General features: G+C 30.5%; 1 protein-coding gene and 1 long non-coding RNA gene across 2 annotated transcripts; both read left to right on the forward strand.

Annotated features, from left to right (window-relative positions):
• The first annotated feature begins 334 nt into the window (after positions 1–334).
• On the forward strand, positions 335–3,781 carry LOC120069730 (beta-carotene hydroxylase 2, chloroplastic). The gene is made up of 7 exons (XM_039021520.2): positions 335–912; positions 1,024–1,083; positions 1,192–1,263; positions 1,512–1,646; positions 1,830–1,955; positions 3,186–3,242; positions 3,500–3,781. The coding sequence occupies exons 1-7, from the start codon at positions 523–525 to the stop codon at positions 3,590–3,592; spliced, it is 933 nt and encodes a 310-aa protein (XP_038877448.1). The 5' UTR covers positions 335–522; the 3' UTR covers positions 3,593–3,781.
• A 1,720-nt stretch (positions 3,782–5,501) lies between these two features.
• LOC150038366 (uncharacterized) lies at positions 5,502–11,835 on the forward strand. Its single transcript, XR_016524530.1, has 2 exons — positions 5,502–5,853; positions 11,427–11,835. It is a non-coding gene; the product is annotated as an uncharacterized LOC150038366 (long non-coding RNA).
• Positions 11,836–17,428: the final 5,593 nt, after the last annotated feature.

Below are 17,428 nucleotides of genomic sequence, written 5' to 3' on the forward strand. Positions count from 1 at the left end.
AAGTGTTTTTTTTTTTTTAAAGTCATTTTTATCTAAACATTTTTTTGTAAAAATGGATTAAAATATATTTGAAAAATTATTTTGAGTGATTATCAAACACTCGAATTTCTTTTAAAATGACTTAAAATTAAATATTTAAAAATATATTTTAAATAGTAAAAAGAATTAAATGGATCAAAAAGTGAATAATCTTCAAAACACATTCAAAGGAGCAAACTTGTAATTTAAAAAATGATAATAGTGATAATAATGATAACAATAAATTGGAAGAAAGAAAAGTTTAAAATAATAATAATAATAAATGACAATTTTGTATATAAAGGAAAGAAGGGCAGTAGATGCTCCAACAAAGCTCCCTATTTTTCCTGCTCAGGTAATTTTACTCCAACGCTTCAACTGACAAAAAACTTGTGGTCTCTGTTCCTTCAACTTCCACTTTTAAGCCCTCTCTCCGCCGTCTCTTTCTCCGAGAACCTTCCCCTTCTTCCACCGTCTTTTCACCTTTTCACCTTCATCTCTCCCATGGCGGCCGGCCTCTCCGCCGCCTTAGTCCCCAAACCACTCCATCTCCTCCTTACTTCTTCCCATCTCTCCCCTAAACCTCGAATTCCGTTTCTGTTTCCACCTTCAGTCTTCCGGAACAGTAGAATCCAATGGAAGATGCGGAGAAGAACTCTGTTCACTGTCTGTGTACTCGTTGAAGATCAAAATAGTTCAGGCGAGGTTGAGAATCTCTCCGATGAAGTATCGCCGATTATAGTCCCTCAGATCCCGTCGCCTCATGTTTCAGAAAGATTGGCAAGGAAGAAATCGGAGCGTTTCACCTATCTTGTTGCTGCGGTTATGTCTAGTTTCGGAATTACCTCCATGGCTGTCATGGCGGTTTACTACCGATTTTACTGGCAAATGGAGGTCCTCTCTTTCTCTATCTAGCTAGAAATCTTAATTGTTTTTGTTCTCATTGGCGCCGTATTCTTCTGATTGAATATTGAATTGCGATTGTTTGATTTTGGCGGTGTGTAGGGCGGAGAGATTCCTTTCTCTGAAATGTTTGGTACATTTTCTCTCTCTGTTGGTGCCGCCGTACGTTTTCAATTTCTTATTTCCATTCATCTCTGTATTCTCTTCTTTTCGTGATGAATTCGATTTGCTTTAATCTTATTTTTTCACTATCAATTGGGGATTAATCAGGTTGGCATGGAGTTCTGGGCGAGATGGGCTCATAGGGCTCTCTGGCACTCTTCCTTATGGCATATGCACGAGGTTTGTTTCTAATCCTTCTTCTCTATAGAATTTCGTACTTTTGTGTTTATCTTCTGAGAAAATTTCTGTCAACAATAATCCACTCCGAAGCTTAATTTCATACCAAATAAACCATATCCTCTTCTCTATAGATTAAATTCTTGGTTGTTTGGCTGCCGAGAAAATTTAACAACACTTAATTTTTGCAATAACGAAAGAAACAGAGAAAGTCGTTGACGGTTTGACATTATTGATCTCGATTATTACAGTCGCACCATAAACCAAGAGAAGGACCCTTCGAATTGAACGATGTATTCGCCATTATCAACGCTGTGCCCGCCATAGCTCTTCTTTCGTACGGCTTCTTCCATAAAGGCCTTGTTCCTGGTCTCTGCTTCGGCGCTGTAAATCTCTCATTTCTCTCTCATAATCTTTGAGAATCTCAGTTTGCTCATACTCCCAACTGTTTAATGGTTATTTAATCACTGGGGATTAGCGCTGCTAATGATAGTGTTAAATGACGAAAATAGCCCTTGAAATAAATTGTGGCGTTGAGAAAGGTTTGACACGCTGGCGGGTTGTGGCAGGGCCTTGGAATTACGGTCTTTGGGATGGCCTACATGTTCGTCCACGACGGTCTCGTTCACAAAAGATTCCCTGTGGGTCCCATTGCCAACGTCCCTTATTTTAGAAAGGTCGCTGCTGCTCACCAGGTAAATTCTATTTAGCTTCAAATATTATTTTAACTTGTTTCCCTTCCAATTTGTTTCATTTAGCCCATTACTTTCAATTATTTTTTATGTTAAAATACGAATTTGTTCAATTTTTTTCTTTACATTCTCAATGGTTCAATTTTAGTTTTTATACTTTAAATAGATCTTAAATTTAGTCCTCACTATTAGTTTATTATTATTTTTTAAAAGAATTTCTTGTTATCTATTAATATTTTTACCATAAATTTTGAAAATATATTCGCATATAGTATTTTCTTGCATGAAAATTATTGTTATTATTTGATCACTTTCGGTAACATCGAAGAACTAAATTTAAGATTTATTGAAAATGTTGAGACTAAAAATTAGACAATTAAAAATATAAGAACAAACATTGAACAATGAAAATGGTATATTAACCTAAAATTTAAATAAGAATTTAGCATTTCCGTTATGAATTTTGAAAATACATTTACATAGCATGAAAATAATTTATTATTATATAATTAATTTCAATAAAAATTAACTTTTTAAAAGACTAATTTTAAGATTTATATGTAATATAAATCTTAAAATTGGACATCTTGATGGTAAATTTGAACAAATGTACATGAATCAAAAATGATATTTTAATCTTTTATTTGTTTATTTTTAAAAGGCTTTATCTTTGAGAGAGAGAGAGAAAATACATTTGTTATAAATTTAAAATTTTAATTTTGATCTCAGTTTTGATACTCTCTGTTTACTCCCCTACTGTGTTGACTTTTCATTAATGATTTAACAAAATCTCAATTATGTCTCAAACCTTCATATTTGGATCATTAGATGTAGATTCTACTAATTAATTATATGGAAAATGGGTTAAATAAATTCTTTTGGATGTTCTTATTTCTAAAATATTTAAGAATACCGAAAAGGTAAAAATATCACGATGAAGTAATCATATATTGAAATTTTGATTTAAAAAATATTGTTTCAATCAACCGACAAATAGATACCAGTAATAATTGAAATTAATAACTCAAACAATAATAATTGAAATAAGAAAATAGCCATGGAGGTTGAAAAGTTGTCACATTAGATTAGTTTTTTTTCTTTTACGATTAAAGCTAAAAACATTTGTTATTAGCTTGCATATAGAAAAAAGTAATTACCCCTGTCAGAGTAAATCTAAATTTAAAATGTTATCGAATATTGAAGCTTACGGATTTTTTTTCTCCTTTGCTTTAGCTTCACCATTCAGACAAGTTCAACGGTGTGCCATACGGGCTATTTTTGGGTCCGAAGGTCAGTTTCGGTCTATTTATCTATATATATTTTTAATCTTTGTTTGCATTTTTAGAATTTTAATAAATGGTTTTTTTTAACAAAAATTAAGGGTAATTATTTAAAGTGATAAAACTGTTGAAAATATTTATAAATATAACAAATTATTATTGACTATTAGTGATAGTCAGATAAATAGTGATATTTTACTATATTTGTTAATGGTCTCATTTTTTTTTGGTTGAAAACAAGCTAAATTTAAATGGTTGGGGGTGCAGGAATTAGAGGAAGTGGGAGGCCTAGAAGAATTGGAGAAGGAAATCAACAGAAGAATAAAATGGGCGGCCCCAAAATCAATAGACGGTTCTTGATCAACCAGTATTATATGAAAATGAGAAGAGAAAAAAAGAAAAAGAAAAAGAAAAAAAAAGAGCTCACCCTGAGCAGTAACTTTTCTTTTTCTAATATTGAAAAGTGAAATATTATTTAGTTCAGAGCTTTTTTTTTCCTTTTACTGTATGAGGTAAAGGGGTAGAATGAGATAGTGAATTCGGTAGAAAGTTTTCGCTCTACTTTTTCTTAATTTCTCTGTGAGTAAAAAAAAAAAAAAAAATACACGTCGGATGAAAGTAAATAACACACTCAAATTTTGTGTAATTTTGGATATTTGACAATTTAATGAAAGATTAATTATTTGAGCAAGTCTGTAAAATACGCAGATACAAAGAGTTCTTATATTTCGAGTAAAAAAATAAAAAAATAAAAAAAAAGGAGGAGTTCTTACATTCGATATGTAAATCTCGTTAGGGATCGTGTAACTGTGTATAAAAAATAAAAATAAAATGGAGTGAATCTCTTGTTATAGAATTGTATTTGGAATTACACCAAAAAAGAAAAAATGTGTTGGGAATTGATTATTGAAAGATGGTCAATATTCGTGAATATACGGTTAGGATAAATGTATTAAAGGTACACCCACAGGCCACACGTGAAAGTCATTTGCTTGAGAGCTTGAATTTCAACTTTAGTGAATTATGCTTCAGGAAAAAAAAAACGAATTATATTATGAATATCTAAGACTTTCAAGGAGAAATACTTTTTTCTGTTCCTGGTTTCAGAATATTATACATGTGAACCTTAAGATTTGAATTTTATTTTATTTGGTCAATAAGATTTAAAGTTCATTTTTTTTACTTCGATTTTTTATTAAATATTTATTTTCAATCTTTGACGTTATTGTCGATTAATTAATTTGAATAAGTATGAAGTTGAACTTTAATTTAATTTTAATAATGATAGAAAATAGTAAAACTTAATTTATTATAATTTTTTTAAAATTAATTAATAGGCATGACAAAAAAAACAAAAAGTGAGTATTTAATAACAAAAAATCAAGATTAAAAGTGTAAGTCTTGAAATTTAGGGACCAAATTGAAATAAACTAAAATCTCAAAAATAAAATTGTAACATTTTGAAATGAAAGAGACTAAATTGAAGCCAAACTTAAAACTTACCAAGGTTTCATTTAGTAACCATTTGATTTTAATTTTTTGTTTTTGAAAATTAAGCCTATAGACATTGCTTTCATCTTCAAATTTCTTCCCTAGTTATCTACTTTCTACGAATAATTTAAAAAACCCAAGCCAAAATTTAAAAACTAAAAAAAAAATAGTTTTTAAAAACTTACTTTTATTCTTGGAATTTGGCTAAGAGTTACCATTGTGCTTTATAAATATGCAAATTATCACAAGAAATGAGGAGGAAATAAATTTAATTTAAAAAAAAACAAAAAAACGAAAGGGCTATCAACCAAACCTAAAAAATCAATATTTTGAAACATTTTAGGACAAAAAATGTTTTTTTTTTCAAGATTTGACCACCAGTAGTAAATTTTGATGGCCCAATATTATTAAGAAAATAACAACATATGTGTGCATTTCCACAATAAAACGATAATAAAAAGTAAAAGGATTTGGAAAAACTATAATTTAACAACCGCGTGGAATTCATGTTTAGTTTGTATTATGTTTAACGATATATTTTCTTCATGATATAGTAACTAAATTATTATAAAATTCGAATTGTATAGACTACATCGTTACATACTAAAATTTATACCAAAATGAGCATAATTTGATTGAGCATAAAGTCTGTATTATTGATTTTGAGATTAAAAAGATCGATTTTTCACTTTACATATTAATATATATATAAAGAACCGTTTAATTAAAATATAAATCAAAATCATTACCCACTAAATTACTAAAATTAAAAGGGTTACTTCTAAATAAAAATATATACACATACATTGTTTACATTCAAAGAAATAGTAAACTATTCTAAATCAAATGTAAATCGCTTGCATTTTGAAATTCTTATTCTATTCTTATAATGGTGAAAGCTGGAGCCGTGTAAGGAAGAAGATAGAAAAAGAGACGTTTCACACTTTACTTTACACGCAATGGATGACCTACGATGTTCCTCTTTCAGTTTCTTCCCACAGTCATCACCTCCATTGGCACAGTGTTAATTAAGATCTCTCTCTCCGTTTTTTCACGAGTTATGCTGAAATTTCGGGCCGAAAACCAAGCAGTTTAGTGCCGAAATGGGTCCACCGGAATTTCATAATAAGGTCGGTGAAAAGTTTCTTCTCTTTGATTAATTTAAGAATTATTGAGTCAATGAGTGTCTACGTTTCTTGGATTAACAAACCTATCCTATTTTGGGGTTCTGATTAGCCTAAATCACATGCAAAAAACAAAAGTTTCTTTTTTTAATTAATGCGTTTAGTGTTTGTCTTTGTGTGTAAGGCTAGACATAAACTCAACCAAATATTGCACGCCATGTGTTTGATAAAAAGCCTAGAATCTAGAAATGACCAAATTCTATGGGATTTTCAATTTCTCATTCTGTTTATCATCATATCTTCAGTTTAATTCATCTCTAGATTTTTCTTAAAAACAATAGTTTCGTTGAACACCAAAAAGCTTAAAAAACTCAAATCTACTCCCATAATGCACTCCACCTGTTTGATAAAATGTCCCAACCAAAGCACTTGCGAGGGATGGGATGAGTCAACCCCATCAAGTGCTCTTTTTCGGTTGCATTTGCATCAGCCTAAAAAATTTGTTGTCTCCATTCGGGGTATTGGGTTTTACGTGTCGATTTCTTAGAATCTCCCCAACCCCACGTTACCATTGTCACCCCCTTTGGGAGCTCCTTGGAAATTGCTCAGCCATTTCTCTGTTAAGTACTGAAAGCCGTAAGCTCGGGAGTGGGAGGGTTCATGCACTACTACTCCTTTCAAATTCTTTAATGATTTTTTATAATATCCTCTTCCTCCATTAAGGACAAGTGCTCCCAATTTGTCTCTGGACTTCTAATTTTGTTGTTTAAAATCTTTAGTGTTAAAAAAATCTTATATGTTAAATTATATTGATGAGAGGTATAGAATTACAGACAGAGTGAGATGTAGAACCTGTACTAGATTGAAATTTAGGCCTCATTTGGTAATCATTTGATTTTTTTTTAAAAATTAAGCCTATAAACACCACTTCCACTTTCAAAATTATTCATTTATTATCTATTTTTATATTAATGGTTTAAAAAATAAGCATAAATTTGAAAACTAAAAAAAAAAGCTTTTAAAAAATTGCTTGAGGTTTTGAAATTTGGCTTAGAATTCAACAATGGTACTTAAGAAAGATGTAAATAATTATAAAAAATAGGGGGAAATAGACTTTATTTTAAAAAACTAAAAATAAAAAATGGAAGAATTATCCAATGGGGTCTTCTTAATTTTTCATCTAAAACATTTTTAGATAACTTTTGAACGAGATAATTGGGAGTAGAAGATCAAACCACTAATTTTTGGGCCGAATGGAGACTTAAAAGCATCTTTTAAAAGTGTATTATATATCATAAGGAGGTTTCTCACTCTGCGTTGAAATGGAGGGAGAAAAAAATGGTTTTATGAAAGGTTGGGTCCATCCATATACTCACCGTTGAATGAGTGAAATCACTTGAATTGAATTGGTCCCATTATAGCTCAATCTTGTCTCCCATTTCTTACCAGCAATAGAAGCCTGGATGTTAATCCACAGCTTTTGGTTTCATCATGTCACCACTTTTATGCCTACTTGTTCACCCACGTAATTCATAAACTTTTTCTTATAGTTAGTGGGAAAGCGGAATTCATGAAAACGTGCACGTCATCCTTGTCTTTTATTTCTCAATTCAGTTTCTTTTAAACTCCTACTTCAAATTTAAATTCTACACGAAAATTTTGCCGTTCAAACCAAGTCAAGTAGATTAAACATTTATTATCATTATTGAGTTACGAGTAAATTTTTAGTACTACAATAATATATAACATTTTTCAATTGAAAAAAATATTTATGAATCGAAAAAGTTGATTTGCAAAGGTCGGTGGCTACCTAAGGAAACTCTGATTCGATCCGCCCCGTTTTAGTGTGAGTTTCTTCTGGGTCAGGAAGTCATTGTTGATTGGCTGGCTGATATGGATATGGGATAACCTATTTGAAACAAAGTGATTTGTGTAACGGCTGGTCGAGCTCAATTACATCGAGCTTCTCCTTTCAGTGGAATTACACCTTTTTGAGCTAGTCCAATTTTTAGTACTACAATAATATATAACATTTTTCATTGAAAAAAATATTTATTGATTTCAATTCTTAAAATTCTCGAACCATTGAAGAAATTGAATCGGTCAAGTCATACGATGGTGAATTATGTACCTCTTTTTATCAAAGTGTAATGACATTATCTAAAATATATGAAAAAATTGCATCCTATAGCTTGAAGATGCGCGTATATTAGGAGAAAAAAAGAGCCAAAATCCATTGTGAGACGAATTCTAGAATCTCCTTTTAACGGAAAAAATAGAAGTTTGAGAATGAAGTGTGGGTGTGCATCCGATGATCCAATTACATCCATTTATTGTTTTTCATTAATGATGTTCAAGAAAATTAGGGTTTATTTCCGAATAGTATTTTCCTTCAAGTATTTTTTCCTTTCTTTTGTTGGATCAGTTGGTGTCTATTTATTCGTCTTTCTATTGTATTCTGATTAAAAGTTGATTATTCAATAATATATACAATATTAACATGTTACCTGAGTCCTAAGTAGTGGCGGAACTAGAAATTTTGTATAGGGGCACCATGTAATTAAAAAACTAAAAAAAAAAATATTCATAGCTCCATAAATAAATTAATTAATATATATTATAACTGTCATCTACGAGTTTCATATTTTGAAATAGATCAAAGTTTCTTGAATTGAAAAATATGATTATAAGGTTGATAAGAATATTATTGTAAATATGCTCTACAAACTTGTTCTTAAATATTATCATTATATTTAGAAATTTTAGTTTTTAGACCAAAATTTGTAGATAATTCTCCTAAATTGATTTCTATGTAAGATATATCAAAATCAGAGGTATGTTTTCTTTTTTAAGATGATGACTATGTGGTTTCTATTGTTATTTTTATTTTAAAATATCTCTTCATATTGATATAAACCCTACAAAAGTATAATCAATAGAAGTATTATAATTTATTACATTGATTTAAAAGTATGAAAATTAAAAAGATTGAAAAAAATTGAAACTTACTTGTAAATGGTATAATACGTATATCTTGACGACAAACGAGAAAATAATCTTGGAGTTTAACTATGAAATTAATTAAAATAAATATATACTAAATAATAAAAACTAAAAATTAAGTAAAAAAAAAAAAGTTAACAATATCTTTTCAGTAGAATGTTGTCAAAATTTGATAGAGAAAATTTAGGTAGAAAAAAATATCTATGATTAAAAAAAATTGTTGCTGATTTTTTTTCTTTTAAACTTTTGTTGAGGCAACAACTAGAAAATTTAAGTTAAGAGTTGTTTTTTTAGAAACTAAATTCTTTTTTTATTATTGTCTTTTTTTAAGGAAAAATTAATTTTTTATACTAAATTTCTTTTTTAGGCAAGTACTACAACAATAGGTAACAACACTATGAGAATTTGATTTAAAAGTAAATTATAAATTAAAATTAAATAAAAAGGACTCAAACCCACACCATTAACAATTAGCATGCACCTTCCTACCACTGTACCATGCTCAGTTTTCTAAAAGAATATCAATTTTTAATATATATTGTTAAATATTACTTAAATTTTATATTCAAAATACAAAATATGATAAGTCGAGGGGGCACGTGCCCCCTAACCCCTACATGGCTCTATCGGTGGCCCTAAGTTCTATGATTTATATTTTTCAGCCTCATCTTTTGTTCGATCTCTGCCCCATCAATCCGCCATCGATGGAGGCAAATCCAAATGTGGTTCACCTGCTTAGTTGATTTTGCGTTCTTGTTTCTTAGTTTTAGCCTATGTTATGTTTTCTGATCTTTCAAGGTCTCTATTCCATTTTCAAATCAGTAGTTTGTGGGTTCTGTTTTAGATCTCTCTACGAGGATCTCTATTTCCAACTTAGAAATTTCTCGTGTTAGTTAAGTTCTCTATGTTTTAGTTCTTCGTGGGTCTCTGTTTCTAACTTAGGTTTGCACTGATTTGATTCGGGAGTTTTTTTCTCTTAGTTTCTGTCATCAACTCCACTCGGTCACCTCACAAACTCAAGTTGGTTGATACTTTACCACCTTGAGTTCGAGGGAGGGTGTTAAAATAAATTAGGGTTTGTTCCTAATTAATATTTTTCTTTATAGTATTTTTCCTTTCTTGATTTCTTTCCTTTGTTGGGTCTGTTGGTACCTATTTATTTATCTTTCTATTGTATTCTGATTAAAAGTTGATTATTCAACTATATATACGATATTAACAAACGAAACATTTAAGAATAGTGTGGGCTCCATGAAATAAAAAAAATGTATTATTGATTTAAATCCTATCTTTGTCCTTAAACTTTGAGTTTTGTTCTATTTTAGTCCATAAACCTTTAAAAGCATCTATTTTAATCTTTAAACTTTAAAAAAGTGTCCATTTAAGACCCTACTATCAATACTCTATTAATACTTAACGATTGATGATGTGACATCTAGTTTGAAATAAAAAAAATGTATCCATGTGGCTAATGTGTTGCCAAGTAAGAACGTGAATTTTATTTAGGTGGCATTGTTCAATGAGATTTTCGGATAAATTGATTCATTAAATTTGAACTTCATATTTTTATAGATTTTAGTTTAATATGTTAAGTATACTCTCTAATACATAACTTTTTTATGTTTTCTCTCAAACGTTGAATGGAGTTTAAACTCCTAAATACTTAATCTTCAAAAAATTGTAATCTTGAGATCAATTAGAGCATTGATCTTCTGGAATTCAAGGATACTTTAGTCTTCCAAGTCTTCAATCTTTAGAAGATCGTAATTTTGAGATCGATCAGAACTTCAGCATCTTGAGAGCTTTAGAACTTCAACACCTCATTGTCAATTCTTCTAACTTCTTTGGATGAAAAAGTAAGATCCTTATTTATAGAGTTTCCATGGACCTTACATGGGCTTAGGTCCAATATATTCTTTGGCCCAAAATTTTCACCATGAGCTTGAATTGGGTTGGATTTGGTACTTGAGAGACTTTAATTATTCGGCCCAATCCAATTTATAATTTCAGGTCCCATTAGACCACTAGTCATTTTCATCGATCGTGATCCAGGCTTAATCGCCATTGAATTTGATAAGCCTATCGTTGTGATCAGATGACCAGAAAAAAGCACGTGACATTTTTTAGTTTGTCATATTGTCTCCAAATTTTAATTTAGATATAATAATTCTTAATGACCCTAAATTCAATATAATGAGTTTTGTTGTGATGATGTGGCAACTTGTGATCAGGCAAAATTTCTCATTCAACCAATTTTATTTTTTCCGAGATTTATGCACATCTATGTATGGATGAATCTTGAAAGAATTTGAAATCAAAATATGAGTTTGATTCATTTTGAAATCTTTTATTTACTTGACATGAAATCAAAATATGAATTTTTGAATCTTGTTTATTCGACACATTTTATGTCAAGTAAATAAAAGATGAATTTTTAGTCAAAACTGACTTTCTTATTTGAAAGTAAATGGTAATTTTAACTAAAGTAGAAAATATATACTCCACTTTAGTTGTAAATTAGTTGTAAATTAAATTTAGAGTTGTATCCAAATTTCACTCATCTTCTAATCTGGCAGGAAAATGGAGACTCTATTCAAATTTGAAGTTGAATTTGGGATTGAATTTGAACTTTATCCCAAATTTTGGCAGAGATGAAGGATTCCAAAGAGCCTTTGATTTGATGTAGCAGGCTAAATTTTACTAACCACAAATAGAATTTGGATCTTTACCAAATTTGATAAGATAATCTGAAAGTTACTGCAAAATCTTTTTGCAAAGGCAGTTGCCCCAAATTTTGGATCTACTCGAAGCTTCATAGAATTTAACAATTTCAAGTAAAATTGAGACATTAAAATCCTATTTGATAACGTTTTTGGTTTATGTTTCTTGTTTTTGTTTCTTATTTTTAAGAAATAGATTTGTTTGATAATTGTTATCATTTTTTGTTTCTCAATTTTAAATAACGTTGTTAAAAATGAGACCAAATTTGAGGAATTACAAAACTAGATTCTCTCATTTTTATTTATTTATATTTATCTGTTCCATGTAAAAACCATTAGTAGCTTTCAATTAAGTGCTAGCAGGCATTCAATCGTATTTTCTTCCGCCTCATCAGTAAAGGGCTCGATTTTTTTTTTTTTTTTAAAATTTGGATAACGTTTGAAGGATAGATATTTGCAATTTAAACAGTAACATTACCAAACTTACCTTAAGATTTTATTTTTGCTACATTTTAACACAGTTAAATTTTAGATTTTAACCAAATAGTGGGCAGATACAATATCTGTTGACCATCCAAATATTTGAAAGAATTTCGATTGAGATTTTAACCAAATAGTGGGCAGATACAATATCTGTTGACCATCCAAATATTTGAAAGAATTTCGATTGATTTGTTCCTTGCAATTTCTGATTGGATTTTATGAAGTCTTTTTATCCACAAATCATTTCGAATCCCTCATCCCAATTGTTGGTCGTTTTCGTCGTGTTTTTGGGTATTTTTAGGGTCTTTGGATAGTTTTTTTTTGGACAAAATCATTACGATTTATGGATTTGTATTTTATACGCTATGTGATAGTATGTATCTTCAATCTCGTCTAAGGTTGTTTGACTAAAAAAGATCTTAAAAATATATGTTGTTAAATGAATGTTTCTGCATTTTGGCTAAATGACATGCTGATTTTCATTTTTAGTGGAATTTCTTGGCTATTAGACTGATTTTTGAGCATTTTGAATATTTTTGGCACTTTCTAACCGATTTTGGCTAAAAAAACCTCACTACAACACTATTAATGAGACATAAAGCCACTGAATCAGCCCAATTGAGTGTTAGGTAGTTAGTATAATGAGGAAATGTGAAGATCTGGAGAGCATCAGATTCTAAAGTCTCAAAATGCTCTAAATGACTTGTTAAATTCTTAAAAAATTTATGACCATATACTCCATACTATGTATTGATTATATATCTACGAGTAGAAAATTGATGACATTTACATGAAAAATATTGGGTGGGGCCAAAGTTAAGTTCCATAATGAATTGGGAAAGGAAATTTGTTTAAAGGGACTTAGTGGCTCCCAAAACAAATGTGGAAACTCAATATCCAAGCATTCAAATTTTGGAGAATGAATCTACAAATACTTAATAACAATCTTCTTCATAAAAAAAAACCTTCAGGTTTATACAATTTTAAAGCTTGAGACGATCAACTACATTAAACTTGAGCTTTAGTAAACCAACTTCAGTTAATCAGCCACATCAGACTTGAGCTTCCATCATTGCCTCCATCATATATACAATATTACTTTTAGATTTAGAATGATCAAATCAAACTTAAAAAAATATCCTACTAATATGATTTCTTCTTGTCAAGATGACCCATTTTGATCTTGTATAGGTTTCTTTGTTTTTTTTTTTTTGTTAGTAAGAGCTAACATTTATAAAACTTGGTGCACCTGGCAAGAATGTGTGTAACAAATAATCATTGTGTTCTCCCTCACTGACTTAAAGTATTCTAATTTAGAATTAGAAATGATTTTATTGCATACTGATTGATGGTCATAAAGCCATCCAAGCAAACCAATTAGGAGGTAGGTAGGAATTGAAGCAGGCATAAAGCCATCAAAGCAGCCCAATCAAGAATTATTGCATCCTCCCAATTGAGAGGCATGGTGAGGAAATGTGAAGACATAGAAAGCTTTATGAGATTCTAAAGTCTCAAAATGCTCTAAATGACGTCTTAACTTCTTCAAAAAATTACTGTGACCTATACTCTACTCTACGTGTAGATTGTATATCTACCAAAAATTGCATCATTGGTAGAAAATTGATGACAATTACCTAAGAATATTGGGTGTGACCAATATTAGTTCCATAATGAAGTGCGTAAGGGAATTTGTGTAAAAGAGACTTAGTGGCTCCCAACACAAACGGGAAACTCGATATCCAAGTATTCAAATTTGGAAGAATATATTCCTAAATTCTTAATCACAATTACATTCATATACGAGGACAAGTTCATACAATTTTTAGGCTTGAGACGGCCGACCACATTAAACTTGTTCTACCTGCTAGCCACATCTAACTTGAGCTTTCACCAACGAATATACAATATTACTTTTATGTTTAGAAATGATCAAATCAAACTTAAAAAATATTCCGCTAACATGTACTGCTTTTTAGGATGACCTTTTTTACCATATACAATATTTCTTTGTTTTTTCCTTAATGAGAGTTAAAATTTAAAATACTTGGCACACCATGCAAGAATGTAATGTAATCGAAAACCACTGCATTCTCGTTCTCCCTCACTAACTTCAAGCATTTAGATTTATAATCGGAAATGATTTACTATTACACTTATTAATAAGCCATAAGCCATAAGCCATTGAAGCAACCCAATTGAGTGTTAGGTAACTAGCATGGTGAGGAAATATGAAGACACTTTATTAGATTCTAAAGTCTGGAATACTTCAAGTGAAGTCTTAACTTCCTCAAATAATTTACTATAACCCTATATTCCATTTTATCTATAAATTCTATATCTACAAATAATAATAATAATAATAATAGTAATTGCACATTTGATAGAAAGTTGATGACATTTACATGAGAAATATTAGGTATGGCCAATATTAGTTCCATAGTAAACTAGGAAAAGGAAATTTATACAAAGGGGACATGGTGGCTCTCAAAGCAAATGGGGAAACTCATTATCTCAACATTCAAGTTTTGGAGAATAAATCTTCAAAAATTTAATTACATCATTGGCAAGGACTTCAGGTTCATACAATTTTCAAACTTGTATCGGCCGACCATATTAGACTTGAACTTCAGTCAGCCAATTTTAACCAACTAGCCACATCAGGCTTGAGCTTCAGCCAACCAGCCACATCAAACTTGAGCTTCCGCCACTATCGCTATAGCATCAATTTTATACAACATTACTTTTAGATATAGGAATGATCAAAACAAACTTGAAAAACATTCCACTTGTTTGGGTTTCATGCCCTAAAACTCATAGATAATAAATGTAATTAATTGATCATCATCAATAAAGAGTTATCGATGTTATTTCAATAAATATCATTGATTGTGCTGTATTTTATTTTGTCTTAATAACCCTAAATCCAATAAACTAACTTCCTAGTCTGTCTTATGAGTGTTGAACTGTATGTGGAGACTGAAGGAATCGTGAGTTTCACATGGAAGTGAGATCATTCCTAATTCTCATTTTCACATAATAAAATTTACAGAACAATAAAATTATGTATATACGTAGAATAATTTACAACATGTTTTAGAATAAGAGGAAATGAAGAAGGTTTAGAAAGTAAACTTACCCTTGAAAAATAACTTCTTCACGAATCTCCTCCTCGATCGGTCAAGAACAATTCGAAAAACTCCTAAGAACGTGGCAATCCAAGATGGCCACCACCACAAATCTTCTTTTGTATTCTCCTTAGGGTAGGGTGAGAGTATCAGGAGTTGTGGGCTCTAAATCTTTTTGGGAGAGGGAGATGAAATTTAGAGAAGAGGAAAATCTTACAGGGAGAGTGCGTACTGGGAAAAATTCACAGAGAGCTTATCTGTAATCTTCTCTGATGAAGAATATGAAAAACCGTGGGAATTGAACAACCACTCCCTACACGTCTTCCGCCAAAGAGAAAAGAGAGGGAGAGAGTTACAACTTCCTCTTAAAATTAATTTATTTTTAATTTATATATATATATATATATATAACCACCTTATCATATAATATATATATTAAACTATATGTTATATCAAATATAATACATAACCTATAGTTTTTATATTGTATCAAATACAATATAACCTATAGTTTTTATTTCTCTCAATAATTAATGGTATTTATATTGTATTAAATATAATTTATGAATCCCATCCATATAACTAATATTTGAATCATATTTAAATACTTAATTCCTCTCAAAATAAACTTTAAATTATAATATATTAAATATATTATATTAATTATATCACATACAATTAATTTTAATTTTAATTTAATTGTATCACATATAACCAATTCCATTAACTAATTTGAACAATTCAAATTAATCAAAAATTAATTCTCAATAATCCCAGTTAAGCTACAAAGGGGACCTTATGGACTTGTAAATTGAAGCTCCAATGGTACTTAAATAATTAATTAAACTCCTTTAATTAAATTACTCAATATCCATTAACTGTCGATCACTCAACTAAAGACTGACAACTACACTATTCACACTACATATATATTTATGTGTCCAGTAGATATAACCAGTCAACAGTGCAATGACCCTTCACAAATTACTTGTAAGTACAACTGGGCCAAAATCGTTTGGACCCTATAGTTACATCTAACTCCTTAAGTATCACTGATTCTTCTAATGAACAATAAGTCATAATCCAACTATGACTAAATCTCGCCACATTGATCAAATCTCGGAATCAGCCTTTAAGGAAACAATTTATCTACTTACGTTGACATTAAGGAATGAGTGAATTGCTTTCTTGTAGTTGTGTTCCTAGCTCCCCAATCAGATGAATCCCCAAAATGGTAAGCTTATTGAGTCGGTGATCTGGCCACTCTCACCCATACAAATCAAAGAACCGCCTTCATAGGCAAGATGAGTCACAACTCACTCAGGATTCAGGTCATGTCACCTATGGATATCATAGTGAAATGTAAGTCTCTACTATTAAAGGCGTTATATAAAGAGACTATTCATTTTGTGGTCCGGTCTTATACAAACACTTTTGTAAAAATACCCCCACTCATATATCTCTACATGAATGATCAAGATCAGATCATTTGTAGCACTTTACAAAAATTTAACATCTACAAAGCGGGCCATATTCGTAGTGTCACCAAGATAAGATATCCAACCTTATCCATCTACTACAGACCATTTAGATCATCACTTAAACATAATCCACCTATATGTCTCTACATACATGTTCAAGTTATAGAAGATAACCTTGAATGTTAGTTTATTGGTTTTGTGGGTTAATGCTACTAAATGTCGAATAAAATATTGCATATTTTATTAAATAAAAAATCGTTTGAACATTACAACTACAAACTATAGAACCCACTGAGATTTAAGGCATCAACCCCAACAATCTCCTAATTGTTGTAAAGTTAGTGGGTGTACATCATAAAAGTTATGCTAATTTAAAAGTGCAAAAAATAATAAACTAGGGCATAAAACGTATCCAGTACAAAATCTCCCACTTGTCCTAGACTAAATGTGGCTTGTCCTGTAGACCCATACTCTACAGATGACCCTCAAACACCTCAGCCGTGAAGGCCTTTGTAAATGGATTAGCAACATTGTGCTCCAAAACTATCTGCGTGACAGTTACGTCTCTTCGATGCACAATCTCCCAAATAAGATGATACTTCCGCTCTATGTGCTTCCCCCATTTATGACTTCTAGGCTCTTAGGAATTAGCTACAACACCACTATTATTACAATAAAGTGTGATAACTTTGACATGTTTGGAACAACTTCCAGATTAGCAGAAATTTTCTAAGCCACACAGCTTCCTTAGCAGTTTCACAAGTCTCTA

Source organism: Benincasa hispida, chromosome 1 (genome assembly GCF_027475165.1).
Source record: "Benincasa hispida cultivar pf3 chromosome 1, pf3_genome.v1.1, whole genome shotgun sequence".
NCBI lineage: Eukaryota > Viridiplantae > Streptophyta > Magnoliopsida > Cucurbitales > Cucurbitaceae > Benincasa > Benincasa hispida.

Bases quoted from the DNA above. Each gene is read 5' to 3' on its own strand.
- LOC120069730 (XM_039021520.2), top strand. From the start codon at position 523: ATGGCGGCCGGCCTCTCCGCCGCCTTAGTCCCCAAACCACTCCATCTC. The intron at 1,264-1,511 runs GTTTGTTTCTAA...CGATTATTACAG, and splicing joins CCTTATGGCATATGCACGAG to TCGCACCATAAACCAAGAGA. The intron at 3,243-3,499 runs GTCAGTTTCGGT...TTGGGGGTGCAG, and splicing joins GGCTATTTTTGGGTCCGAAG to GAATTAGAGGAAGTGGGAGG.